Source organism: Panthera leo, chromosome D4 (genome assembly GCF_018350215.1).
Source record: "Panthera leo isolate Ple1 chromosome D4, P.leo_Ple1_pat1.1, whole genome shotgun sequence".
NCBI classification, from domain to species: Eukaryota; Metazoa; Chordata; class Mammalia; order Carnivora; family Felidae; genus Panthera; species Panthera leo.
The window spans coordinates 80,635,662-80,661,787 of NC_056691.1; the positions used below are offsets into that span (position 1 = coordinate 80,635,662).

Genomic DNA, 26,126 nt, shown 5'->3' on the forward strand with positions numbered 1-26,126 from the left:
GGAGGGGCCAGGGATGGCCTCTCCTAGGATACTTGATAGGAGACTTGATATGAGACCGGAATGAGGCGAAACCAGCCTTGCCCAGAGCCAGAGGTGCTCGGAGGGAATAGCAAGTGCAAAGGCCCAGAGGCGGGACTGGGGCAGGATAGTACGTTGGGCGGAGTCAGCACTTTATGGGAGGAGCCTGCAAGGGACCTCTCTGGCTGAGGCTCCTCCAGCTTCCTGGACCCAGAGCTTGATGCCAGGTCTGCACTGTGCCCAGGTGCTCCGGAAGACTTGCCTGTGGCTGGAAGCAACTGTTGGTTTTCTGGAGTCTTTCTAGATTTCTTGTACCTGGAGGTTGTGCCATGTGGTTACATGTATGGAAGACTGTAATTTTCCACTTGTTCCCTGGAGAACCCGGAAATCTCTAGATGTTGTCACCGTTGTTTTTTTTTTTTTTTTTTTTTTTTAAGTAATTTTTGAAATTTCAACTTGGAAGACAGATTCAGCATGTGCTTTGCAGGAAGGGGAAGCACGCCTGAACACACCTCTTAGATGCTGGCCCGAGCTGAGAGGTCCCCTGATCCGGCTGGGAGAGGCACCCGGCTGCACACTGTTTTCGGGAATGGGCCTCTGTGGCCTCGGACTCCTTGGTGACAACCTTGGCAGGATTCTGGGCCGGGCCAGAGCACCTGCTCTGTGGAGACCCGGCCATCCTCGAAAACCAGATCTGGCTCCCAGGCCCCTAGTGTCCAGACCGGGGTCATTTGAGAGGCCTGCGCTTCCACTGCTAAGGTCTGTGGTGGGCTCAGTGGGAGGAAGGGGGCACAGGAAACTTCCTCCCTGGTGGGTGGGTGTGGATCTGGCTGGAGGGTGTGGGGCTGTTGCTCCAAAGAGGCCCAGCTCCGGGACCCCATCTGCCCTCAGGCCAGGCTCTCCTGGGTGCTCTGAGAAGGTCTACTGTAACAGCTAGCCCAGGCCCCTTCTCGTGCTGGTCCTTGGGGACTGAATGGGAGAACCCCTCGGGGCTTGGGAAGAGTGAAGGTGCCGCCGGGGTTGCTAGGCTGGCTGCTCTCTCCTGGGAATCAGGCCCTCTTCTGAGGGAACTTCAAGTCTTTGTGGCAGGGTAGAGAGAGGCCCAGGAACATAGGACCAAGGAGGCCAAAACAGTCTAGGCTGTGGGGTGCCTGGAAGGTGATCTGGGCCTAGGGACCTGGCAGGGTTGGTGAGGTGGGCTTTGACCCCAAGCTGCCCAGTGAGGAGCCAATGAGAACCCTCGGGCTTCTGTTCTCTTAGCCTGGGGCTCCTCGCACGGGTGAGGAAAAGGGCAAAGCACTGCCTCTTAGAGACAGATTTAATAATCCTAGCCTGTCTCACTGGCAGTTAGTATTGCAGGAGAGAAGCTTTACTCCTAAAACTTTTATTGATCCAGACACTAATAAAAAGTAAAGGGTTTTTTTTGGAGCAGGGTTTTTTTTCTTTTTTCCTACTAGCACAAAGAACATCAGAGCCCTAAAACACAAATCTGTTTTCCTTCCTCTCTCTAGATTTGGAAGGGTGGGGGTTTGGCCTTGTTCAGATTTCCTCTTCAAGAAGCCTTCCCTGACTGCGCAGACCTGTAATCATCCCTCTGTTTTCCAGCAGTTAACCAAAGCTGCCATTTGTGCATGCTGTCTGTCCCCCAGAAGGGCTGGTGGGGGGGGGGGGGCGGGGAAGGTGGGGGGAGTTGTAGAAGCCTGAGACCCCCTCGGGCAGTGAGAGTCATCTGCCCTAGGAGACAGTAAAGGCTTGACTTCTTGGTCTTTCTGGATTTGGTTCTTTTGCTGCCTTGTTCTTCATTTCACACATTTCTTCCTGAGCTCTCACACCAGGAGAGGGAGGGGCTCTCCAGAGTCTCCCTTAGGATGCAGAAATTCAAGACCCCGCCCTGGCCGTGCTGGAGAGACAGACGATCATAAATAAGTGGAGAAACAATGTAATTCCAGATTGGGTGAAGTTGCCCTACTGAAATGTAAGTCAGGGATTTTTGTCTGCTTTGTTCAGCACCTGGATTCCCAGTGCCTAAAATAGTGCCTGGCACATAGTTTGCGCTAAATAAATATTTGCTGGCTGAATGAGCAGAATGCTATGAAGGAAACAAGTGTTTCAGTGGGGAGTGATGGGGGTGGGGCAGGACCTGTGATAGACGGGCTCTTCGGGAATAACTGAGTTCCAGGAGCAGCCTTTCCCAGACAGGGGAGGAACAAGACCTCCCACCAAGGGAGCAGCAAGTACAAAGTCCCCAAGGCGGGAAAGCAGAGGCTGAAAGGGAGGGGGCGGGGGTTGGGTTTGATGGATGAGGTCAGAGTAGGCACCTGCCTTCCTCCACCTGGGGAAGAGTGTGGATTTATTCCGAGTGCTGGAGGGAGGGCTGGAAGGGTTTCTAGCCCAGGCGTTAAATAATCCGATTTGTGATTTGCGTTTCTAAATCATCCGTCTGGCTCCCTGGTAGGGAGCAGGGGCCAGGGGGGGTGGGGGGTGGGGGGGCGGTGAGGCTCCTGGCTGGGGCAGGCAAGGGAGACTTTAGAGGTGGTAGCAATAGGATTTGCTGATGGATTGGATCCTGAAGGCCAGGGAAAGGGAGGGCTTCTGGCTTTTGAGGCTCCTGAGACTCCACTTGGGACATTTCAGGCTGGAGCTTCTATGAGGCGTCCAAGAGGAGATGTCAGCCCAGCGTGCAGATGTGTGAGTCTGGAGCTCAAAGGACGGGAGGGCTGGGGATAGGATCTTAGAGGGGCCTTTGAGCACACTAGAGTAGGTGAAAGCAAAGGAGCAGATGAAACCACCAAAGCAAAGTGTCCTGCTAAAGGAGAGTGCCCCCTTGGAGAGCCTGAGCAATTCCAACCCCTGGAGGAAAGGGCGTGAGGTGGCAGGGAAGGAGTTGGGAGAACCTCAGTGTGGCAGGGAGGCTCTGGTGACCTGGGTTTCAGGGAGGCTGTGGGCTGTCCTCTGTCAGCAAGGAGAGGATGGAAACCGTGCTTGGCCCCGGCCCCATGAAGGCCCTCGGGGACCATGGGGAGAACCACTGGGATAGGACAGGTGTGTTGGATAGAAGAGGAGGCTGGTGTTAGGGAAGGGCAGGAAGAACCGCCCAGTCCCTGGGAAGCAGGGGAGGATCAGGTGGTGGCTCAGACGTTCCTTCTTTGTTGGGTTTACCAGTGGCTGGTGCTCCCATCGAATCCTATAAGCAGAATCCTTGGAGGCTGATGCAGAGGGCTGGAGGGGCCCCCTGAAATGCTCTTTAGCGGTTCTCTGGGCTTTTCCTTCTCCCTCTCTCTGCAGGGCTCCCTAACTGCCCTGTAGTGGCTCATTTTTTCCTAGTCTGTGGGACCGCCTGTCCCTTTTCTTCCCCCTCTCCCTATTCGGTCTGTCTCTGGGTCCAAGGCCCCTAGAGAAGAACATTGTAGAGCTAGGTTTACTTAGAGGGTCTTTTCACTTTTCCCAGAGCACAGCTAGGGTTCATTTATACTGATAGCTTTGCTCTGGAAGGCTCCTTTGTGGTTTGGCTTCCAGAGAAGTTTGAGATCTTTTTCAGGGCATTTTGGTAGCCAAGACCTTGACCTCCCCCAAGGTTTGGCTGGCTGTGCAGGGAGTTTAGAAAGTGTTTGGCTTGGGGGAGGGACCCTAGGGTTGGGGACAACCTAAGTTCTAATGGTCCTCAGGTGGGTTCTCAGTATATGTTGAATGAATAAATGACACTCAGATATTTGTGTCCTTGGGCTGCTGGGTTGTTTTGTTAAATGCTTCCTCTGCATCTGGTTAATCAGTGTTACATCTGCTACCTGCAGGGGATAGAGTATTTCCTTGTTTTACACCCGGAGAAACTGAGGCCCAGAAAAGTGAAAGGTCTTGTCCAGAGGTTATAGTTGCTAAGTAACACCACCAGAATTGCATCCCAGGCCTGCAACACTCCGCCTCCCCCCCACCCTGACTCCCGGCAGTGAGACCATCCTTACTGACTAACCCTGTGGGTGAGGAGGTGATGGTGGGGTGTAGGGCACCGGGTCTCTCACTGCCCCTTACAAATAGTGGTCATATGCTCTGCCAAGGCTATAGGACATTCCTCCTGACCACCTGTTTCCTCTGGTACTCCATATCCTCCCATCTTTTAGCACAGGCAGGCCTTAAAACTGGTCAAGCCTTGGGGGCTCTTGGAGCCAAGGGAGCCCCCAGCTTCTGGGAGGCTGTTTGTGTAGCAGGTGTGGGGTGGCTTGTGTGGCTGTTGCCAAACTCCCCACAGGAAAGCAAGCTTGGCTGCCTAACATCCCATGGGAGACACCTGAGATGGAGCCTACCCCCTCAGTGGGGAGTGTGGGGAGACCGAGACCTAGAGAAGGCAGGGGTGGGCCTGGGTTCTCCCTGGAAGGATGAGGAGGAGGCCTTATGCTCCCTCCCAACAGGCCAGGTGGCTTTTCTCTGTTGCTTCCCTCCTCCTAGCAGACCCCAGTTAGCCTGGGAGCAGTGCAGCACAGAGGCAGGCTATTTACAGGTGTCTAAGGATTTGGGCCACAGCCCACCCTTTCCCAGTCTCCATGGCTTTCTGGCCTGGATGCTTCTGGGGGAGGGCAGGCATCTGGGAAGTTCTACGGGGTGGTCTTGCATGGTAGTCACTGAGAATTCCAGTTGGACCTCCACCCCACCTTTTTAACAGGAGGAAACTGAGGACTGGAGAAAGAAGTGACTTGCCCAGGGTCACTACCCGGGAAGCCTTTTCCCACTTTGTGCCTCCTAGCAGATCCTGGGGCAGCCTCCTTCAACCTAGCTAATCCGGCTGCTCTTTCTTAAGTGCTCACTTTGAGCCGGGCCTTGTTCTGTAATTCATCAATTTCTCATAGCAACCCTGTTGTGAGGTTAAGTGTCCATATTACAGAGGGGGAAACAGGTGACTTGTCCACAGACACCCACGTTGTAAGTGACACGGCCCAGATTTGAACTGTCTGGCTTCAGAGCCCGTGTTCTTAAACCAGCAGCCTACCCAGCTTCAAACTTGATTGATTACCAGACTTCCCAGAAACAGAAACAAGAAAGGTAATCTTTGAAGGAGCTGGCCCTTTCAGAGTTAGGCCTGAGGACGCTGCCTGGCCTTGGCCTTTCTGATTGATAGAGGATGGCTGAACAGCACCTACAGTGTGCCCAGCCACTCCAGGTGCCAGGAAATGGCCCACCTTTCTTAGAGGGCTGGTTAGGCCAGGTACCAAGGCCCAGGCAGTGAGGTCTCTCCTTTCTTCCCCCCTGCCCACTTCTGTTCTAGCAGCTGGGCAGGCCCTGCCCACCCTTGGATCCTAGGGGCCTTAAGAGAGCCCCAAGTCCTGCAGCCCTACCTCCATTCTCATGGACAGTGGAAGGGCCTTAGCCAGCTTGCCTGAGCCCTGCGCTCGGAAGGACGGCTCTCCTCACTTGTCCCCACCTCTGGCCATACAGCCTTTCCGGAAAGGAATGAGGGCCTGAGTGTCAGGTGCCCGTTCCTGCAGGTCTGTGGACCTGCCTCTTTCCTCTCCTTGACCTCCTCCTCTCTCCTTTTTCTGTATTTCACCCTTACCCAGCGTTTGTCTATCTCCTGCCGTGTTGTGTCCAGGCATGATTTCCAGTCTTTTCATCTGTAAGAAGGGAAACAATACAACTGGCTTCACAGGGTTCTGAGGCCCAGACAGAAAGCCCAGTGGTTGGGCACCTGCAACAAGTGAGTCCCCATGTAACCCCTGCATTTTACCCACGAAGGAAAGATGCTAGTGGGTATGGAACAGGTGGGACCTAAGGGCCGGGGTGGGGAAAGCGGGCCTCCCTCCGGAGGGGCCAGGTGGGAGCAGGAAGCCTGGCTTTGCCTGGGCTCACCGGCTTTGCTGCAGCTTCCTCGATGGGGTCCAGGGAATGCTTGTCTGTGGAGTGGCTGTGTGGAATCCTGGGACAGTGCTGCGAGGCGTGAAGCGCTGTGTCTGGCACATAGTGAGCGCCTAAGAATTGTGGCTGCGGTGTCCGCTCTTAATTCTGCAGATGCAACCGCGTTTTGGGGTTTTGGGGGTTCTTCAGGTGAAATTTGGGTTTTTAGTATTGTGCATTTTGTCTGGATCTTCCTGAGAAGCCCAAGGCCTCCATTCTGGTCATGACTTCGGGGGAGTTTTTTTGGTTTTTGCGGTCTTGGTTTCCTGTACCGAAAAAGGGATCTGTGCCTTTAAGTCCCCGGCAGCCCCGAGTGGGACACTGGCCCTTTAAAAGCACATTACAGAGAGTTGGAACTTAGCCTTTGTTTAACTAGCAGTGATTAGTCCCAGCGGACAGAGCCGGAGTGGTATGTCTAGGACCAGAGCGCGGTTGGACTGGCTGGGCCCGGTGGGGGACGGCGGGCAGACCGGTGGCTGGCGTGGCCCTCGGTTTCCCCCGGCTTGGCGATCCTGGTGATCCTGGTGATCCTGGTGGCCGTGCTGAGGGATGGTGAGTGGCCTGATTGTCCTGACCGGCCTGAGCGGAGGTTGGAATGCGGGAAGCTGCCAGCCCCAGGGCCCCTGACCAGTGTCCCGGGCCCAGGGAGACCCACGTGAGATGGGTGGGAGCAGGCTGGGCAGAGAGGGGTTGTCACAGGTAGCGATCTTGGGGACTCTGTTGTTCTCCAGTGATGGTGTCTCTGTAGACATGTGCCGCCCGCCCAGAATGTGGAAAACAGATGAGCCCCGCCAAAAAGCGGAAAACTGAGAAGTGTTGCTGCCGGTTTTATTTTTTAAAGAGAGGAAATCCAGTGTCGGGTGCTTCTTCTCACAGTCAAATCTTGGGCCTAACCTCTTTGAGAACCGGGAAATGCTAGGAATGGCCGAAAAGTTTTCTGAGCGGAGGATCTTGGCCTTTGCTCTGAGTCGCCCCACCCTGGGCCGGGCTGGGTGGGGCCGGGCTGGGGTTGGGGGGCCATGTCATCTCCACCCCAGCCCCCCAACCCCGGAGCCGGGCTCCTCCGCCGCCGCCCACCCCCCTCACCCCCCCCTGCCGCCTGTGTCTGCTCCCTGATCCGTGGGCCTGCAGGCTGGGGGCGGTGGAAGACCTGGAAGGCTGTTCTGGGCCCGGGGTGTGTTCAGCTCCGGCTTCCATGTCTGAAACAGCGGTTGGGAGCCAGGGTACTGTGAGGTGGCAGTCTTTCCTGGGGAAGTACCTCTGTCTCCAGAAGAGGCAGGGATTCAGCTTGTTATGAACTGTCTGGTGGAGGGATCGCGAGGGATAAAGGAGCCAGTGCTGTGAAGTGCTAAGCACTGTCCCTGGCTTGTTACAAGTCTCCGCGTCCCTTGGTCCCAGCCACCTTTGCTGTCACGACCGGGAGGCCGGTGGTGGATGGGACTCCTTCCAGCAAGGTGTCCTTCTCACCATTTGCCAGATGGGGGAAACGATCTACCTAGGGTCGCACGGGAGGTGACAAAGGCAGGGCTCAGTGTATAGTTCTGGTGACCCAGGGTTTCTGTGAGTTCCTTGAAAGTTGCTGCATGTGCTCATACGATTTCTGCAGTTTTGGTGAAAGCCTGAGGCTTTGACAAGCAGTGACGATAGTTTGGAGCTAGAGCCCAAATTGCCAGGCCTCCAGCCCTGCCCTGGTGGCTGTGAACTGTGACCTGGGGCAAGCTGCTGGACCCCTCCGAGCCTCCACTTCCCAGTGTGTGAGGGGGTGGGTGGTGTGCATGAGGCAAACCCTGGAGGGAGTTGTCGGTTTTGCGGGGGCATGTGTCGTGGAGGTGGTGGTCTTTGAGCCAGGATTGATGGGTACAGAGAACTTGGCTGCTGGGAGCATTCCAAGCATCAGTGGACAGCCCAGTGCTGCTGGGTTGAGAGGAACCTGGGAAGCTGTATTTAAAAGCGTGCGACAGAGGTGCCTGGGTGGCTCCGTTGGTTAGGTGTCCGACTCTTGATCTCAGCTCAGGTCTTGACCTCAGGGCTGTGAATTCAAGCCGTGCGTTGGGCTCCACGTTGGGTGGAAGCCTACGTGAAAAAATAAAGTATATGGCGTTACTGGTTGCAATCCTGTGCGCCAAGTGGCAAGTGACATATTGGGCTAGTTTATCCTAGAGTCAGCCACTGCGGGTGGGAAAAGATGGTGAGCTCTCAGCGTCTGGCGTGTTGTCTGGCCTTGGAAGCCCTGCAAAGTCTTGAGGTGGCTGCGCTTGCATGAGCATCAGAAGCCCACATTTAGGAGACCCTTTGGCTGCCTCCTGCCCTTCCCAGGTGTGGGGTGTCGCAGGTGAGGCAGGCATTGTAGCGCCACAGGTGGCTCTGATGCGTGGTCGCTAGGAGCAGGAGGAACTCAGCAGCTACACCCCAGTCTTTGACATCTTGAGTTCCTGCCTTTGTTGGTGGCCTGAGAGCCTGTGGCTGGCAGCCGCCCTCTCCTGCTGTGTTGCTGCTGTTGAATGATCCTGGCTGTTTCCTGCCAGTTACAGTCTGGGAAGCAGAGCTCTGGTGTCCCACCCGCTGGGACACCCAGATAGCGGGCTTTGGGAGGAAGAGGGAGCCGGCGTCCCAAGGTCCCCGGACTCAGTGTTGGCATACTGGAGGCACTCAGTAGCTATATACTGGGGTGCTGGATTAACTCAAACCAGCAGTGGGGGCATAAGCAGGGGCAGGAAGGGGCAGAGTGCCCAGGGAAGGGTAGAACCAGGGCTGGTCATAGGGCTCACTGCATGTCAGAGGTGGTGTCATCCCCATTTTACAGATGAAAAAACGGAGACCTAAGTCACGGAGCTTTGTAAGGAAGGAGACCTCACTACATTAGACTGGTCATCAACCAGCATGGTGCCAGGAGCTGGGGCTGTGGTGACAAATGGCTGGTCCTAGGTTGAGGCAGGAAGCTTGGTGCCCAGGAATGGGGGAAGGACAGTCCCCACATCGCCTTGTCACCCTAATCTGACAACCTGCACAGAACAGAAGGCCACATGGCATGGCGCTTGGGTAGTAGGGGGAGGGGATGAGAGGGGAGAAGATGCTGCCTGTGCCCCGCCCCCAGCCCCCTCCCTCACATTCCTTGGAGGGGCCAGCTGAACCTAGGAGGGCTTCCTGAAGGTAGAGAGCTGAGAGGAATTAGATAAGCCAGAGGGGAAGTGGCTTCCATGGGATGGAAGTCCTTGGTTTTCAGCTCATTTGTTTTTAATTTCATCATCTTTACCCACTTGGGTCATGAGTCCCCAAGGCCGGAGGCAGCTGTTGGAGGTATTTATGGTTGCTGCTTGGGGTGGGGGACAGGAGGGGGGCGTTGTTGGGGAACCAGTCAGAAACCAGTCCCATACTCAGTTGTGTGATCTGCGGGACCAAGGGGGTGGATGGGTGTGTTCACATGTGTGAGAAGGAGACAGGCACAGACTCAGCTCGCGGGGAAGGAACACGTCTGCCAGGGCCTTGAACCATTCTCAAGAGTCGTCTAAGTGGAGAAGGTGGGAAGGGCATTCGAGCACAGGGCCAACCTGTGTGCCGCAGGGTACAGCCCAGGTCCTCTGGGGCCTGCCATGTCAGCGCCTGAGGCCCGGGTCAGAGCTTTGGGTGCTGTGCTTCTGGGGCTGGGAGTGGGGGCTTTACTGGGGGAGGATGAGGGAGGCCGAGGGTTTGAGGGTGTCACCCTCGATCTTTCTGAGCACCCTGGCTAGGCTCTAGGCTGTTTCTCCTGGGGACCAGGAGCAGGAACAGGAGGGGCGCTTGGGCCTCAACTCACTTTCGATTGGCCCAGATCTCATCCTATTCAATGAGTGTTGCTCAGATTCTCTTCTTTTAAAATTCAGGGCACTTCGCTGTTCTACTGAGGTTTATGAATGTTTAAAAACTGCTTTGCGGTCCCCAAAGTAATTTGACAAGTCTGACAGCTATTGATTAAAAACCCAAAATTATTCAGGCTGCAGGATGACTTGGGGGATTAGATGGAAAGTTTTTTGTTTCTTCACACTCTGCATGCCCCTTGCCCCCCCAGCCCCCCCAAAAGAAAGTAAGATGTGCGGAGGTAAATGTGTTCCCGAATGCTTTTTGAAAACTCCGTTAGGGCTGCAGAACCACACCGGAAATGGCGGGGGTGGGGGGTGGCCAGGACACCGAGGGGACCAGAACCAGTACTCCTCACGTCCCTGGTCTCTTCCCAAGCACTGTGACCCCAAGTCACCTGCAGGCAGCAGTGAGGTATCACTCTGAAGGTACTGTGGCTGTGGTGGCAGTGGGAGGAGTTGTAGTATTTAGTATCCGGTCCCTTACGTTCTTCGAGAGTTGACGTGTCGGGGCTTTTGTGGCGCTCTTGGAAGCAGGTGAGGAACTGTAGCCTAGAGAGGAGGGAGCTTGTTCAGAGCTGTGCAGCAAGTCTGTGGGTTTAAGGGAAAGGGGGGCCCAAGGTCACAGGCAGGTTAAGGGCGGACAGGAGCCCAGGCCCCCCAGGCCAGGTTCCCCGCCCTCCTGTCTCCCTCTCAGTGAGGGCCTGGCCCAGCATCACGTAGGTACCAGGACTGTCCAGCTGAGGGCGATGTGGCCGTTAGGATCCCAGCTCTCACTTCTGGACCCTGTGACCCGCCCAAGCCACTCCACATCCCTAGCCTGTTGCCTTTGGTGTCTTAAAGCTTCCTTCATCAAGTCCTTGGATTTACCGGGGTATGCATGGGAAAGATCACTCCATGAGCTGGGGCTCTGAGGACCTATTTGAGTGCCGGCTCCCCCGTCTGCTTTTTGTGCGGGGCCATGTTGGGAGAAGGCCATTGTCTTGGCAGGAATACTTGTCACACAGCTGGGCACATAGTAGGTGCTTAAGTGGTTGTTAAGTGCACGTGGCCACAGTGTCGATCATTAAATCGGCATGTCTGGGGCACTTCCTGGGAGCCAGGCCTCGGGCTGCACCGTAGCCATAGCATGTGATGAGCCGTCCCATCCTCCTGTCCTGGTAGTCAGGGTGTGGACCCTCCTTTGCCAGCTCAGCCCTGCAGTATGAGGGGAGGCACGGGCTGCAGGGGTAGGGTGAAGGCTGGAGACCAGGCACCGGCCAGCCCAGGGCTCAGTGTAGCCCTCAGATAGGGTCACACCAGATCTAGTGACTGCTAGGACTGCCCCCCCTTGCCTTGGACTGACAGAATGCTGGGCCGAGAGGGGCCATGCCTCCAGGCTCTGTCATCCCAGGAAGGCTTCCCAGGCAGGGCAGGCAGCCTGCCTGCCTGCCTGCCTTTTAAGGACAGGCTCTGTCTCCCCTGGGCCATGGGAGCCACCAGGCAGCTGCATTCTTCTCCCCTCCCCTGGGGCCCCAGCTGGGCCAGAGTGAGCACTGGCCTTCTCAGCAGTGAGTTCCCAGGCCGGAGGGGCAAGGCTGGGCCTGGGGAGAGAGAGCTCTGCTGGATGTTCCCGGTGGGGTGCGGCCCTGTTTGTGTCCCGGGACGCGGTGTCCTCCCCCCTGACTGCGCTCCAGCACCGGGCTCCTTCCGCTGTGGGCAGAGGCTTCCAGCACAGCTCCCTGGACCTCCTGGCATGTTCTGACATGACTCCAGAGTCCACAGGTCCTGCCAGCCCCCAGGTGGGCACCTCCTCCATTGAGACCAACCTTGGCCAGGACTTTTACCCCCTCCAGTCCTGGTTGTGGCCGTGGGCAGTGGCAGGGGACCACACAAGCATGAGTGGGACATTGGGTCGGGGAACGCTGTGCTCAGGAGTCACGGGCAAAGGGGCTAAAGTGGCCCCCTCAGCAGGGTATACTGACCACCCTTTCCTTTCTTTCAGGAAATTAAGAGCTTTTTTTTTTTTTTGAGGCATCCCAGAGCATTTGGGGAGATGTAATTTGTCCCCATTTTGCAGATGGGGAAGACTTGAGGCATGGAGAAAACGAGGGACTTGAGTGGTCAGAGGAAAGGAACAGAGAATGACCTGAGGGGTCCTTATCACCCCAAATGTCAGCAGCGTCACCCACCCCGGAAGCTTTGGCCTTGCTCACAGCTGCCCCCCTGTTCCTACTGAGGCAAGTGTGTAGAGCAGACAGAAGGACTGGAACTGTCATGAGCGGCTGGCATTTATTTACCCCTGCTTTCTGGAGCCTCTCCCCTGCACTATCTTTTTTTTTTTTTAAGGTTTATTTTTGAGAGAGAGAGAGAGAGAGAGACAGACAGACAGAGTGAGTGGGGGATGGGCAGAGAGAGAGGGAGACACAGAATCCCAAGCAGGCTCCAGGCTCTGAGCTATCAGCACAGGGGCCCAGTGTGGGGCTCGAACCCATGAACCGCAAGATCATGACCTGAACTGAAGTCGGACACTTAACCCATTGAGCCCCCCGGGCGCCCCTCCCCTGCACTCCTACTTGATCCTTACAACAGTCCTGTAAGGAATGTATGTCACTCCCCCCACTTACAGATGGGGAAACCGAAGCCTGGAGAGTTGAATGACTTACAAATGATCAAGGCTGAGTGGTTTTTGAGGAATGGCTGGGCACTGGTGACACCAGGCCCTCCTGCCCTCCTCCCTGTTCCCAGCTGTGGGTGGGGAGGGTATATGTGTGTCTGCCCCTGGGGCTTACTCCACTGCCTACCTGTGCACCTGGCCTGTTACCCAGCAGCCGTCTAGCAGCGCAGGCATCCCCTCCGCAGCATGTCTAAAGGGGCTCCCAGCTCCTGCTTGCACACTCCCACAGACAGGGTGCTCACTCCTCCAAAACCAAACCAGCTTGACCCATTTGGGGTCAGCTGTGCCTGAGCTACGATTGGCTTCTCCTGGGCCCGGCTTTGCCCTCTGGTGGGGGCATGCAGGGCAGCTCTCTCTGCCCTTTTGAGATTTGGAAGGAGATTCTGAGCCTCTCATTTTCCAGGCTATACAACCTCTCAGCTCCCCGCGCACCCCCCTTCTCCCCCCCACCCCATAGTAGCTGAGAACGTCCTCCCTGTGTCAGAGAGGGCTTTTTAATTATCGCAAGTTTTTGTTTGTGGGTCTCCTCCCTCCTTGAAATAATGGGGAATTTGCTAAACTTCTGTGTCAGTAACCTTTGAAGAGAAAAAAAGGCTGGAGTTGAAAAACAGCTCGTGGGCTGGCTGGAAGGCTATCAGATAAGGCAGTGGCCCAGGAGCTGGGACAATGCCCTCTTGTTCCTGCTCCCCAGCCCTCACAATGAGCTGCTGTGGGGCCTGGCTGTATCTCTAGCAGGGGCTCCCTCGCCCGTTTCCTGGGCAGGGGCTGCCCCACCCTCGCCAGCCCCCCTGGCTCTTCCTCCCGGACCTGGAATGAGTGGGTCATGGTGAGCAGGTCGGCTGCCCGTGGCCTTTGGCTGCTCGGCAGCCTGGGGGTGACAGAGAAGGGATGGGGGCACCGATCGAGCCAGCCTTAGACTCTGCCGGACGGGGCTCGAGTCTCACTTGGCTCACTCGAGTCTCACCCACCCTGTCCTTCTGGGGTGCGGTACCTCAGTCCTGGTGGTTGTCCTGACAGCTAGGTGAGGAGACAGGTGGGCAAGTGGTGTGGCACGGGGCTCGGCCACGTGGCCTGGGTGTGAGCCCTTGTCTGCCTCGGGAGACCGGAGTGGCACGGTGGTGGTGGCCGAATGCGGGCTGGGCTTTGACAGCCGAGAAACAAGGATTTCGTCAGGCAGAGGGGTGCAGGGAGAGGTGGTAGGGGCTTCTGGAAACTGTACTGGCGAAGGCCCTGAGGGGGAAGGGGTTCAGGGCAGGGCAGGGACCAGCTGGGGAGGAGAGTCTAGGTCACTTGTCTGGGTGTGGTGTGAGGGGCGTCTCAGGGAGGGCTCAACACCAGCTTGGAGCACTGTGGCTTGATTCTCTTTGGGCTCTGAGGGCACGGCAGAGGGGCCTGTCCGGCGGAAGGCTGCCGCTGTGGTCTAGGTGGAGGCGGCCAGTGGGGAGGCCCTCCCTCACTGCCTCCCGGGCCCTGGCCGAGATAGCTCTCTGGAGCAGAGGAGTCCAGGGCAGGTCTCCCTACCCTGTGTCCTTGGCTGTCTCATCGATGGTCTGGGAACCATGGCACCATCCCCTTGCCAGGAAGTATGAGGATTCCATGCGATGGAGGTAAAGGCCCGAGCAACTGGCCTTGGTTGGGGAGGGGATCCAGGGCTTCTAATCCCCTGGGTCTGTTTAGAGTCTAGAGAATCAGTTGTGTCTAGGACTCAGGGATGTCTCGGAGGGATGGGACAGTGGGGAGGGGGGTGCAGCCATGGAGGGTGCAGTGACCCCTGGCCTTGGGAGACGTGGAGGGAGCCCCCCATACCTGGACAAAGCCAGAGCAGGGGCATTTCTCAGAGGTACTGGGTGAGCAGGCAGCTGCCCTGATGACCAAAGCTGGGTTCATCTTTGTCACCGGGGAGGATTGTCCTTATCCTAGCTGACTCCTCCTCCTTCCCGGAGCTTAGCTGACCTTGGCTGCTGGGATACTGGGACTTTGGTCTGGGAACTCGAGGGCCCTGAGCCTTGGTGCTGAGCCAGACCCCGCCCTATCTACTAGGAGCCCCCTGCCAGGCAGAAAGAGGGTCACGAGAGACCTTCCCAGCATAGCCTGATGACTTTCAGGCTCTGGGACCACGTACAAGGTTGCTGTCTCTGAGGAGTCCGGAAAGGCTTCGTGGAGGAGGGTGCACTGATGCCGAGAGTTGAAGGTCGGCTAGGATGAGGGGACAGCCTATACCTGGAGGCCTGCCTGTGGGAGTCGAGAAGAGCAGCCCAGGGTGAGGTGGAACAGGCAGGTGGGCCCTGGCCAGCGGGGCTGGCATTGAATCCCATGCAGTCCTGACCAGAAACCGCATCTTCTGGACTCCAAGGCCCGAGAGATGGGTCTCCCTGAAAAATCCTCTTTACAGCACCTTTTAAGTGCATGTTCATTACTATTGATTTCTGTTTGAAATAACACCCTCCTCTTCCGGATAAAGAAGTGGCCCCAGGGGGATGAGGTGTGGAGAGGGGCTGCCCTCTCGAGCAGGCTCGTTTCTCCCCTGTAAAGTAGGGGTGAACTCAGTATCTGTCTCTTGGCCTTGTGAGGGTTCATCAAAGGGATATGTGTGATGTTTCCTGTGGGCACAGCCCAGGGGTGCCAGCTCTGCCCTGGTGAGGAGGGCCGGGTGCATGGAGCCCAGTGTAGACATGTGGCGTGCCCGGCAGGGTTGTTGTGAGAATGAGCTCGCTCCTGGGCTGCAGACGTGGGAAGGCCTTTGGCCCTGCTTGGTGTGGTGGTTCTGGTCTCCAGGGACCACAGGAGGAGGCCATGCAGTGGGAGTGACAGGAAGGGACCTGATGCAGGGGTTGGGGGACACAGAGACCCTGTGTACAATGGCATCAGGCCCCGGACGCCCCACACCACATGAGGCAGCCGTGGGCAGGGCTCCCAGAGCAACCAGGGCCCCGTCCTAGCAGGGGCTTTGGACACATCAGGTAACTGCTGCTTCCTGAACCCCTTACCTTTCTGGGAAATGAGTAGATGAATATTCCTGGTAAAAAGGACGCCAAAGTGAGCAGCTGAACGCCCTGTGCAGAGTGAAAAAGCAAGTGCCTGTGGGTGGAGCCCTTCTCTCCTGGGAGTAGAGTGGGAGCGAGGCAGCGGCCAGCACCTGATCACCTCCTTTTCCTGAGCTTCCTGGGTAGGGAGTCCGTGCCTACTTGCTGCCCCCTTAGGGCCTGGGAAGTCTGCGGTACCCTCCACCCTCCCTCCTTGCCTTATTGAACCTTTTGCCCAGCCTGGGAAGGCAGAGGCTGTAGGTAAGCAAGATGCTGGCCTACCAGTGCTGACATGAGGCAAAGGAATGGTGTGGTAAAGGCCTGCTTTGAGTAATTGATGGGGTGGGCTGGTGTGGGGGTATTTGGGGGTCCTGTGGGTCTGGGTCAAGGCTGGTTTCCTGGAGGAGGTGGTTCTTAGGCCGTTTGGTGATCCTCTTGGGTTGAGGAAGTGACCAAGTGACCACTCTCCCTTCCCGAAACCCGGTCATCTTATAGCCACCACCAGGGGCACACTCACCTCTGCCAGGACATTTTACCCACCAGGGTCACAGAAGAACAACTCCCTCTGGACCTCATGTGCCCCTTTCTCTCTCGCCAGGAGCCTTGTGGGGAAGAGAGGAGGAACGGGCGGGCTCCAGGCCGAGCGGGAAGGATACGTGTCTGCATGGGAATCAGGGAGCACAGGCCCACTGGCCTTGCCCCCATCCCACAGGCCAGCAGTTAGAGCTTGGCCCTCTAGACGGTGCAGAAATAGCCTGCCAGACCTTGGAGTAGCTGCCCCCACTCCCCCTCCCAGTCAACTCGGGTGCAAGGGGTTCGGCCTCTGTTCTGGGTCCCCCAGCCTGGAGAAGCCCACAGGAGGTTGGGAGGGTCACAGCTGCCCAGCTACAGTCAGGATGCCTTTACTGTGAGTTTCCCCACAGCCCTCTGTTCAGCCAGGAACCTTCCCAGGGAGGCCTGGGCCCGCTGGGGTGTGATTATGGAACCGGGTGGTAGGGAAGAAAGAGGAGGGCTGTGCAGCCGTAGGCTCCAGGATCTGGCTGCTTGGGGTCTGGGCTGGGCCTGCTGGGTTCCTGGGCTGTAAACCCAGAGCCTCGTTGGCTCTCCCTGGGCAGAGCCAGTCTACTGAACCATGCCTCCCTTTCCTCTCCCCAGCCACCTTGTTCAGGCGAGAGGGGGCCCTAGCCCCCTAGGACACCAGCTCTTCCCTCTGTACATCCTGGGTCCCTACTCTGCCTTCCCAGCATCCTTACCTGGCAGGGATTTCCAGGCTGGGCCGGAAAACAGCTCGGTCCCAGCTTGCCAGCTGGGTTTTAAGCCCTGGACAGCAAGCCTAGGGTGCTGTGGTTCCCAGCCCTTCCTAGGCAGGGTGGCTATTCCAGCACCTGGGGCAGGGCATCTCTTGCACTGAGGTATGAAGCCCTATCCTGGGAGGGAGGCCTGGAGTTTGCCTCGCGTGGGGGGCGGCCCGAGGTAGAGTCTTGCAGCTGAGGGGACTACAAGCCCGCCCCCCGCCTAGGTCAGTGCTATGATGGGGGTGAATAGGCCACTGGAGCAGGGCCGGGGGAGCTCTGTTAGCACCCAGAACTGAGTGGGGTGGTGGCCACAGTGCAGGTTTGTGAGGGCTGCCTCCAGAGAGAGAGAGCTGGAGGAGCGGAGGCGGTGTCGCTGGCGTGCCGAAAGGCTCGGGCCTCACCGAGTTCCACACGTGAGTGAGGGTTTGGCTGGGCTCTAACCTGACCTCAGCCTGCCTCACAGCTTCCCTCTGGTCCGGCCACTCCCCTCAAGCTCTCAGGAGTCCTACCTGAATGCGTCAGTCCAGCATGAGGGACCTGAGCCTTGCCCTGTGCCAGCTTCGTTCTAGGCACGGGGGGGTGGGCGGGGCTGACTGGGCCTCTTGGGTCAGGCTGTGGGGTCCCTGTGGGCTGGGGTCCCAGTTCTGGCTCTGACTCCTCTGCAGTGCCTAGCACAGAACTCCATCTTAGAGAGGTCTGTTGCCATGGGCACCTCGAGTCTGGGGTGTGGACGGTGGCCTCTCGCAGCCTGTGGGGGCCTCTGGGCAGGATCCGTCCAGCTCATCTCTGAATTCCTGAGCCCCCACATAGCGGGGCTTACCCCAGTAGCTTACCTCCAGTGGTCACGGCGATACGGGCTACCGGGTTTGTGCTCCGCAGGAAGTGTTTGGTGATTCTGCCGGACCTTCCTGGCCTGAGGTAGGGTCTTTGGTGAGACAGGGAGAGAATGATGGCTTGAGCTTGGAGCCGTTGGAGGCCAGGAGCTGAGAGGCAGAGGGTGCTGGGGAAGGAGGTCTGGGTGGGCCAAGCCCCCCAGGGGTTTGCGCTGTGGACAGGGGTAGGGGCAAGACCTGCCCGGCTTCCATGCCAGGAAGGGCTTAGAAAGCCTGCTGGCCCTCAGGCCACAGCTGTGGGAGGGGGCTTTGGTGGGACACTGCCGTGTGCCGTTGGCTCTGGAAGGGACATTCGCCTCTTGGAAGGACTCTACCAAGCCCTGGTGCGGGTGCCATCTGAGGTACCTCCCATGTGATGTACTGAGGAAACAGGCTCAGAGAGGGGAACAGCAAGTGAGCAGTGGGCCCAGGTCCAAGGCCGGGTCTGTCAGAGTCCGTCCTAGTCTGGGCTCCTCCTGGGCACCAGATGATGTCAACTATCTCTGCTCTTTGTGCCTGTGTCGAGCCCACTGAGCCTGGCCTGGGCCCCCAAGCTCCGGGACATGGACCCTGTCTGAGTCTCAGGGTCTCAGGTACTGTGCGGAGACTGTGGTATTCTTTCCCGTTTGAGCCCCAGGTCCTCCTCTGTAAGGTGGGAGCAGCGGATGTCCCCGTGGCTCTCCTGCCCTGAGTGGGACTGGTGGGGGGAGTGGGATGATGTGTGAGAAAGAGCTTTGTTGACAGTGACTTTCTAGACAAATGGGTGACTACTTTGGTCTTGGAGGGAGACCAGGGCCGAGGAGAGGAGGTAGAGAAGGTCGCGTGGGTCCCGTGGGTCTCCAAGGCCAGGACCTACCCCAGCACTCGGTGCTGACATTCGGCTCCTGAGTGGTGGCCTGATCCTCTGGCATCTGCTCCCTTAGGCTGAGCCACTCTCCCAGAGTCCCGCCGTGGGCAAGAGGGCCTGGCGGGTGTCTGTGACTCCAGCGCTGTAGTCCCCCCTTCCCGGGAGGAGTGACTGCCTCCAGCTGGGAAGTCTGGGCGGGCCTCCCGGGGAAGGGGGAAGGGAGGGGAGCAGCAGGCTGGGCCTGACACAAGAACCGCCCACCCCCAGGTCCCATCTGATGCCCAGGCTGAAGGAGTCTCGCTCCCACGAGTCCCTGCTCAGCCCCAGCAGCGCGGTAGAGGCGCTGGACCTCAGCATGGAGGAGGAGGTGGTCATCAAGCCGGTGCACAGCAGCATCCTGGGCCAGGACTACTGCTTCGAGGTGGGTCCCACTGCAGGAGCAAGGTGGGGCACTGGTGTCGCTCTGTGGCCTCGGTGAAGGCCAGGCTCTTTGGGGCCAGGCTGGAATCTGCCCAGCGCTTTTGGCTCCTAAGAGACCGGGTGGAGCTGGGAAATGGGGGGCTCTGTTCCCGCTCCGTGGGCTCTTTGTACACGGCCCGGCACTGTCTCCCATGTGCAACGGCATGAGGCCCCAGTGGGTGAAGGGAGTGAAGGCCTGTATAGAATTGCTTAAGCCCCCAGAGCCTGCTCACTCCTCCTTAGAAACCCCTCAAATGCAATGTGGGGTAGGAGAGAGTACCCCTTTTTTGGGCCTGTCTCCCCTTCTGCATAATGAGAGCCAGAACCTTTCCTGCCCTAGCTTTCTGTGACCCAAGTTTGAGAGCAGGCGGACAGCCACCCAACCTGTGCAGGGCCCCCTCACTGTAGATGGGGAATCTGAGGCCCAGAGTGGGCAGGACGATGTCAGCAGCCACACAAAAGCCTGAGGCCAAACCAAGACCATGGTAGCTAATGTTGCAGGTGTTCCTGGGAGTTCCTAATTGCTTCTCCAATTATTCATATTCTCTTCCCACCTCTGTTTCTGGGAAGCTTCCCACCCCCAACTGTCTTGCATAATTAGGGGAGCTCTCTGGTAGAGGAATGAATTCGCCTGGTGATGGAAATCAGCTACTCAGGGACAACCTCCGGGGCCCCCCTGGCCCCGGGGAAGAGGCGGAGTGCTGCCTGGCGCACCTGCCCCGAGCTCTGGGCCTCTGGGTGCCGTTTCTGGCTCAAGATGCCTGGACCGGCCGGGCTCTGACTTCTTTGCCTGGGACAGGCTGAAGATGGTGCCTGCCCGCTTGTCCACAGCAGGGGGTGCCTGAACAGCTGGGTGAGGAGTCTGGTTTCCCCCACAAAGCCGGGACAGCAGGGAACAGCAGGAACAGAGTGGGAGCAGTTTGGGTCGGGCCCCCCGACCTGGATGGGACTGAAGGAGGAGCAGGAATCTGGGGAGGAGGGTAAGGGTTTCAGACAGTAGGACCCCAGGGCCCAGCACATCTAGACAGTGCAATTTTTATTTCTCCAGTGTTGTCCCCCAAATGTTAAGTTTCTGTGACCAAGTTTAGCCACTTGGCTAAAGAGAACTGTCAGAAGTAGCCGCTAAGGACTGAGGTGATCCTTTGTATCTGTCTCCTCGGTGCCTGTGGCTTTACCTGTAGGGGGGGGGAGGTCCGAGTTGAGCAATGCCCTCTGACCCGGGCAGGGGGCCCACACCTTCTCTCCCCATCTCTGGGAGAGTGAGGTTGGAGCCAGAAGGATGCTCTCCTGTGGACGGGGACGCTGAGGCAGGGGTGGGGAGTGGGGACCAGGCACCGACTGGCGCAGGGCTCCGCTGTCCTGCTGTTGACTTGCTCTGGGACCTTGGGTCACCTGCAAACGTGGTCATTGGGTGAGCTGCCCTGTGGCTGTGGCTCAGACCTGGTGGCCATAGTCCACCCGCCCAGGGCCCAGAGGTCTTCCGTCATACCAGCCTTACTGTGTTCCCCTCCCCTGTGACACGGTCCTGCCTGTCTCTCACAGGTGACCACGTCATCAGGAAGCAAGTGTTTCTCCTGCCGATCGGCAGCCGAGCGGGATAAGTGGATGGAGAACCTTCGGCGAGCGGTACACCCCAACAAGGTAAGCCTGTGTCCCCAGTCCCCAAGTAGGGTGGACTGAGGCTGGACCCAGAGTGGACCTAGACGCTGACAGGAGGGGAGAGGCAGGGATCTCCGATGTGGGCTGTGATGGGGGTGGAGGCAGCGCCCAGGTGAGCAGTAGGTGCCGGGCTCTGAGGGAGGAGCTCCAGTTGGCCAGACTGACTCGAGCCACATGCTAAAGAGGCTGGGCCAGAGAACTGAGCATTGGGCTGTTGGGGACTTGAGTGCTGGCATTCTGCTGCCTGGATGTCCCCCTTTCCCCAGGCTGATTCCCTACGCATCCAGTTCCAGCTTAGACATCTGTCCCCTTCAGGGGAGCACCACTGACCTAGGCAGGTGTGCCCCCAAGCCGCCCCCGTCAGGTCCCTGGATCCCCTCCTATAATCATCTGCTTCTGTGGCTGCCTTTGGGGCTGGGCTGAGCCCTGGTCACCATGACCTCACTACGGAAGGGGCCTTAGCAGTGGTCACCTCCTAAGTGACGTTACAGACCAGCAAACTCCAGAAGAGCTGGTGAATGGCACAGTCACCTGCTATGTGCCAGGCATTGTGCGAACCTCTTACTCGATCTGTTACTCTGTTTCATTCCTGTTTCACAGGAAAGGGAACCAAGGCTTGGGTTAAGTCATGTGCCTAAGGTCAGTGGGCTCGTACGAGACAGAGCAGGGATCCAGCCCCTTGTCCGCCAGGCTCCGAGCGGTCCCTGCCTCACCCCTGTCCTGTGTCGGGCTTGGGCCCCTCCTGCGTCTGAACGCTCTCCCTGCCCCCCCAGTGACCGAGGCCCCTTTGTGCACGTGCAGGACAACAGCCGGCGTGTGGAGCATATCCTAAAGCTGTGGGTGATCGAGGCCAAGGACCTGCCGGCCAAGAAGAAGTATCTGTGTGAGCTGTGCCTGGACGACGTGCTCTACGCCCGCACCACGGGCAAGCTCAAGACGGACAATGTCTTCTGGGGCGAGCACTTTGAGTTCCACAACCTGCCCCCTCTGCGCACCGTCACCGTCCACCTGTACCGGGAGACTGACAAGAAGAAGAAGAAGGAGCGCAACAGTTACCTGGGCCTGGTGAGCCTGCCTGCCGCCTCGGTGGCTGGGCGGCAGTTCGTGGAGAAGTGGTACCCGGTGGTGACGCCCAACCCCAAGGGCGGCAAGGGCCCCGGGCCCATGATCCGCATCAAGGCTCGCTACCAGACCGTCACCATCCTGCCCATGGAGATGTACAAGGAGTTTGCCGAGCACATCACCAACCACTACCTGGGGCTCTGTGCAGCCCTCGAGCCCATCCTCAGCGCCAAGACCAAGGAGGAGATGGCATCAGCCCTGGTGCACATCCTGCAGAGCACGGGCAAGGTGAAGGTGCGTGTGTGGGCGCAGGTGGGTCCCCCACGCTGTGTGGCCCCATGCAGAGGCCTGGGATGCGCACTAGGTTATCTGCTGCCCCCCGTGTCCGAGTCCGTGATTTCAGCTCTAACAGAAGCACCCGTCGCAGCCAGGTGGGCTCCCTAAACCCAAGAGTTGTGTCATAGAGTTGCCGGGCCGGGGGGGGGGGGGGGTTCTTGTTCCTCCTCGTGGTTGGAGCTGATCGCTGACACACTTATGGAGCCGATGGGTGGGGTTGTGGCTTACAGTGAGGAAGTGGGTTTTAGGAACCTTCCCGCTGCACCCAAGGGCTGGCGTCTAAGGCTTGAGGGGAGCCAGCCTCTCCCAGACACACGTCCAGTGAGACAGAGTTCAGTTGACATCCCCACAAGTGACCACCTGTCACAGCCCTCACACGTCAGACACACAGACTCACACACAGAGCGCAGTGTATTGCCTCCACGCAGCAACCAGCCAGCTATGGTGACAGCCATCCCTGGTCCCATGGCCTCCAGAACAGGGATTGTCCCGTAGCCATCTGGGCAAGCCCTCCTGGAGGGCTTCTGCCCACCTCTTTTTATCTTCCAGGCCATGCTTCAGTCCCTCCCACCTAGTTCTGGAGACAGGCTCCTTCAGGAAGGCTCCCCCCGTCCCCTCCTGGTGGGAGTTGCCTTAAGGGGATGCAGTGGAGAAGGACTGGACATTGCAGAAGGCCTTGCATGCTGGCCTGTGTCCTAGGAGAATAAAAGATGAATCTCTTACCTACATTTAAGACAAGAAAGAAGGAACTGGGCCTCTGCCCTCTGGACATGGTGTGGTTTGAGGACCAACTAGCCTGTGATGGAGACGAGGGACCACCGTGTGTCAGGGTCCTGAGCCCTCTCAGTCTCAGGACAGGGGAGACACAGGCTGGGGACCCAGGCACATGACTCCATTAGGGCCCCTTATCCTCTTATCTGTTCCCGGAAGTCTGTGGCCCTCTTCAGGCCTCCAGAGCCCCCCTGCCTGTTGGACTCATGCTGTCCTTCAAGGAAAGGGACTTCCTGACTGTGCTTTCCATAAGGGGAGGGAGGCCTCATTGTCTTCCACCCACCCCCAGCTGCAGACCTGATAGGTTGGACCGGCTCTGGCTATACTGTCCTTAATTTCCTGGTCAGTGTTGGGGGTTGCTGGGAAACTGAGTGAACTGAGGGAGTCCCTGGCCCCCAGAGAGGGAGCAAGGGAGACCTCTTCTGCTGCTGTGTCTATTCCTTCGGTACTTGACCCCCAAGGGCTGGGCTAGCCTGGAAAGCCGACTTCCATCTGCAGTGACCTTTGTTCTCGGGGCTCACGGTGCTTTGTGGAGGGAGTTGGAAGCCAGGCTCCAGCCGCCTCAGTGGGCCTTGGGGGATCAATAGGCAGAAGCATAGAAAGTAACTCATGTGCTAGGGCCATGTGCTTATGAGCCCCTTCTATCTGAACACTTGGGAACCAAAGGGACATTCTTGGTGAGAAGCAGAGCGTCTGACAAGGGCCCCGAAGTCCCAAGGTGAGGTTTGTGTGAGCGGGCATCTCCGCACCTTCCTGCCCGCTCCCCGGGCTCTGCTTTCCTGGGCTGTGGCTTTTCAGAGTCCCTGTCCTTGGGTTCCCAGGCCTTCTCCCCGTCATCCCCACTCCTTTCGATGTGACAAGAGGCAGATCCGGCCCTGATAGCTGGGAGGGCTCAGGCAGGTCACTTTCCTGTTCCATGCCTCGTTGGGTTTTAGCTCTAAAGAGCTCCTACTCATCCCAGCCTGGGCCTGGCACCCACCCCAGGTGTTTAGAAGCCCTGTGGAGCCACCAGGCTCCATGCAGTACTTGCCTCTGCTCTGTGTGTTCAGAGAAAGGGGCTCTCTGGGTTGCCTGTAGGACAGGAAGGGGTCCTCAGGCTGTGCGGTTCCCAGAGAGGCAGTGGCCACTCCCTCCCCCAGCCCCCACCCTTTCTCCATTGGCCAGTAGGTCTCCTGGGCCTAGAACTCAATTCTGTAGTCTAAGGTCCACTTTCAATTTCAGAGGGCCCAAAGTTGTACATAATGGAGTGAGAAATTTCCAGAAACCCTGGCCCACACCGGCCTCCTTGCCGCCTCGTCACCTCCCCCCTACCCCGGGTCTCTGATTCCCTGCCTGTCTTCTTTCCCTCCCCCAGGTCACAGGGTTGGCTGAGGGCATGAGGAGGCAGGGGCTCCTGAGAGAGGCAGGTTCACACTGCCCACATCTCTGCAGTCAGGAGGGCGTGCGTGGGCTCAGGCTCCTCCCAGGGTCTTCCCGTGACACTGTGTACAGGACCCACAGGCTCACCAGTTTCACAGCTGCCTTCCAGAAAGTCTGGGACCCATAGCAGTGAGGGGCCGCCTTCCCACCTAAGCTGAGGGCCGTGTTCTCGCCATCTGGGCCCTGGCGCACTGCCTTAGGGCATCTGGACAACTCCCCACTGTGGGGCTGCATAGAACAGGTCTTCTGGGGTGGGAGACCCCCTCAGAGTAACGGGTGGGTAGATAGTGGCAGCTGCTTGTATGACAGAGGGAGGGTGGCCTGTCTGTCCTCTTCGGCGCTGTTGGTGATGGGAAGGGAGACCTGGCCAGGCCTGGTCAGGGCTGAACAGGGTTTGAGTCCAGCGGACCTGACCATGGTGCAGTTGGCTCATGGCTCTGCGTGCTCTTGCCCAGGCCTGCCTTCCCTATTCCTAGACCCAGCTCTCACCAACTATAGGCATCTCCCCTGCACAGGCTGCCTTGTGCGCGCCCCCAGCAGCCCCTCCAGGGTGGGCACCAGCAGCGTGGCAGTGGAGCAGCCTTGAGAAGGAGGCACTTCTGGCTGGGGAGCGGGTCTGGGATCTTAGGGTCCTACTTGCAGGCCTGCTCATATCCATTCTCCTCACCTCCCGCCTCCCCAGGACTTCCTGACGGACCTGATGATGTCAGAGGTGGACCGCTGTGGGGACAATGAGCACCTTATCTTCCGGGAGAACACGCTGGCCACCAAGGCCATCGAGGAGTACCTCAAGCTGGTGGGCCAGAAGTACCTGCAAGATGCGCTAGGTAGGGGTGGGGCGTGGGGCCGGCAGGTGGGCAGGGCATGGGCTGTGCCTGCCGGGCCCTCACTCCCTCTCCCTGCCCTCCTGGCCCCAGGTGAGTTCATCAAAGCTCTGTACGAGTCGGATGAGAACTGCGAAGTGGACCCGAGCAAGTGCTCGGCCGCCGACCTCCCCGAGCACCAGGGCAACCTCAAGATGTGCTGCGAGCTAGCCTTCTGCAAGATCATCAACTCCTACTGGTCAGTGCCGTCCGGGCCCCCACCCCTGTGTCTCCCTGCATGCAGGACGCTGGGTGCCGTGCTAGTGTGCGTGTGCTCGGCAAGGCCCTTAGGCTCCGTCTTCCCCGACTTCTAAATGACGGAGCAGAGGTTACGCAGGGAGGGCACAATGACACACCCTGCCTGGCCCAGTGGAGTCTTGATGGGCTGCCGGGCCCCGTCCTGGTCCTTTGTGGGCTCGCTCATGTAAGGGAGCGTCCCAGAACATATGCAGGACACGGCAGTGCATTTCCACGCTTCTTAGCGGGCACCCTCCATGTGCCGGGCACTGTCGTTGATGCTGGAGCTGCAGCACTAGGAGCGAGGCCGACGGCCCTGCTCAGGTACCCACGTGGGGCAGGTGGACAGCTTCAGGTGAGACCCCTCAGCTGTCCACAGGGGTGACACCCTCCTGCACCTACCGTACCTCACTCCTTTCTTTGGCAGGGTCTCCCTCACCCCACACCTCACCTCCACACACTCCCTCCCTTCCTGCTTCAAGGCCTTGTGCCTGCTTCCCTCTGTCACCGCCCGTCATGGTATCAGACGCGGTTGTCTCATTCCTCCCGGCACCCGCTGTCACAGCCCTGATCCCATCAGAGTGGGACTGTGCCTGTGTCCAGATCCATTTCCCGCACGTACCTGGAGCACCCTGGGGGCAGACAGATACCCCCGGCTCAGGGCTGGACCCAGGAAGGCCCGGGAATGGTTTGCTACTCCCAAAAAACAGGCAGAGACAGGCCTGCTAGGTTAGCAGCAGCCTTGGGAAGGGGACAGAGGGAATAGCCAGAGCGCATAGAGTGGATGTCCTTCTACCAGGTCCCTCTGCCCCTGGGCTGCACAAGGTGCTCACCTAGGTCCATCCTGGCCCCTCGGGCTGGGCCAGAAATGACCCCTGGCCTGGGGTAGAGGCACA

General features: G+C 58.4%; 1 protein-coding gene across 11 annotated transcripts in view; it reads left to right on the forward strand.

Moving 5' to 3' along the window:
• Positions 1-26,126, forward strand: part of LOC122204761 (DAB2 interacting protein) — a 121,521-nt gene that overhangs the window by 75,313 nt on the left and 20,082 nt on the right. For 4 of the 11 annotated variants that reach the window (XM_042912416.1, XM_042912413.1, XM_042912415.1 and 1 more), the window contains 5 exons: positions 18,692-18,845; positions 20,426-20,524; positions 21,344-21,898; positions 24,813-24,957; positions 25,048-25,192. In XM_042912416.1, the coding sequence (XP_042768350.1) occupies positions 18,692-18,845; positions 20,426-20,524; positions 21,344-21,898; positions 24,813-24,957; positions 25,048-25,192 (1,098 nt within the window). The other 7 variants (XM_042912418.1, XM_042912424.1, XM_042912422.1 and 4 more) reach the window with 7 other exon arrangements.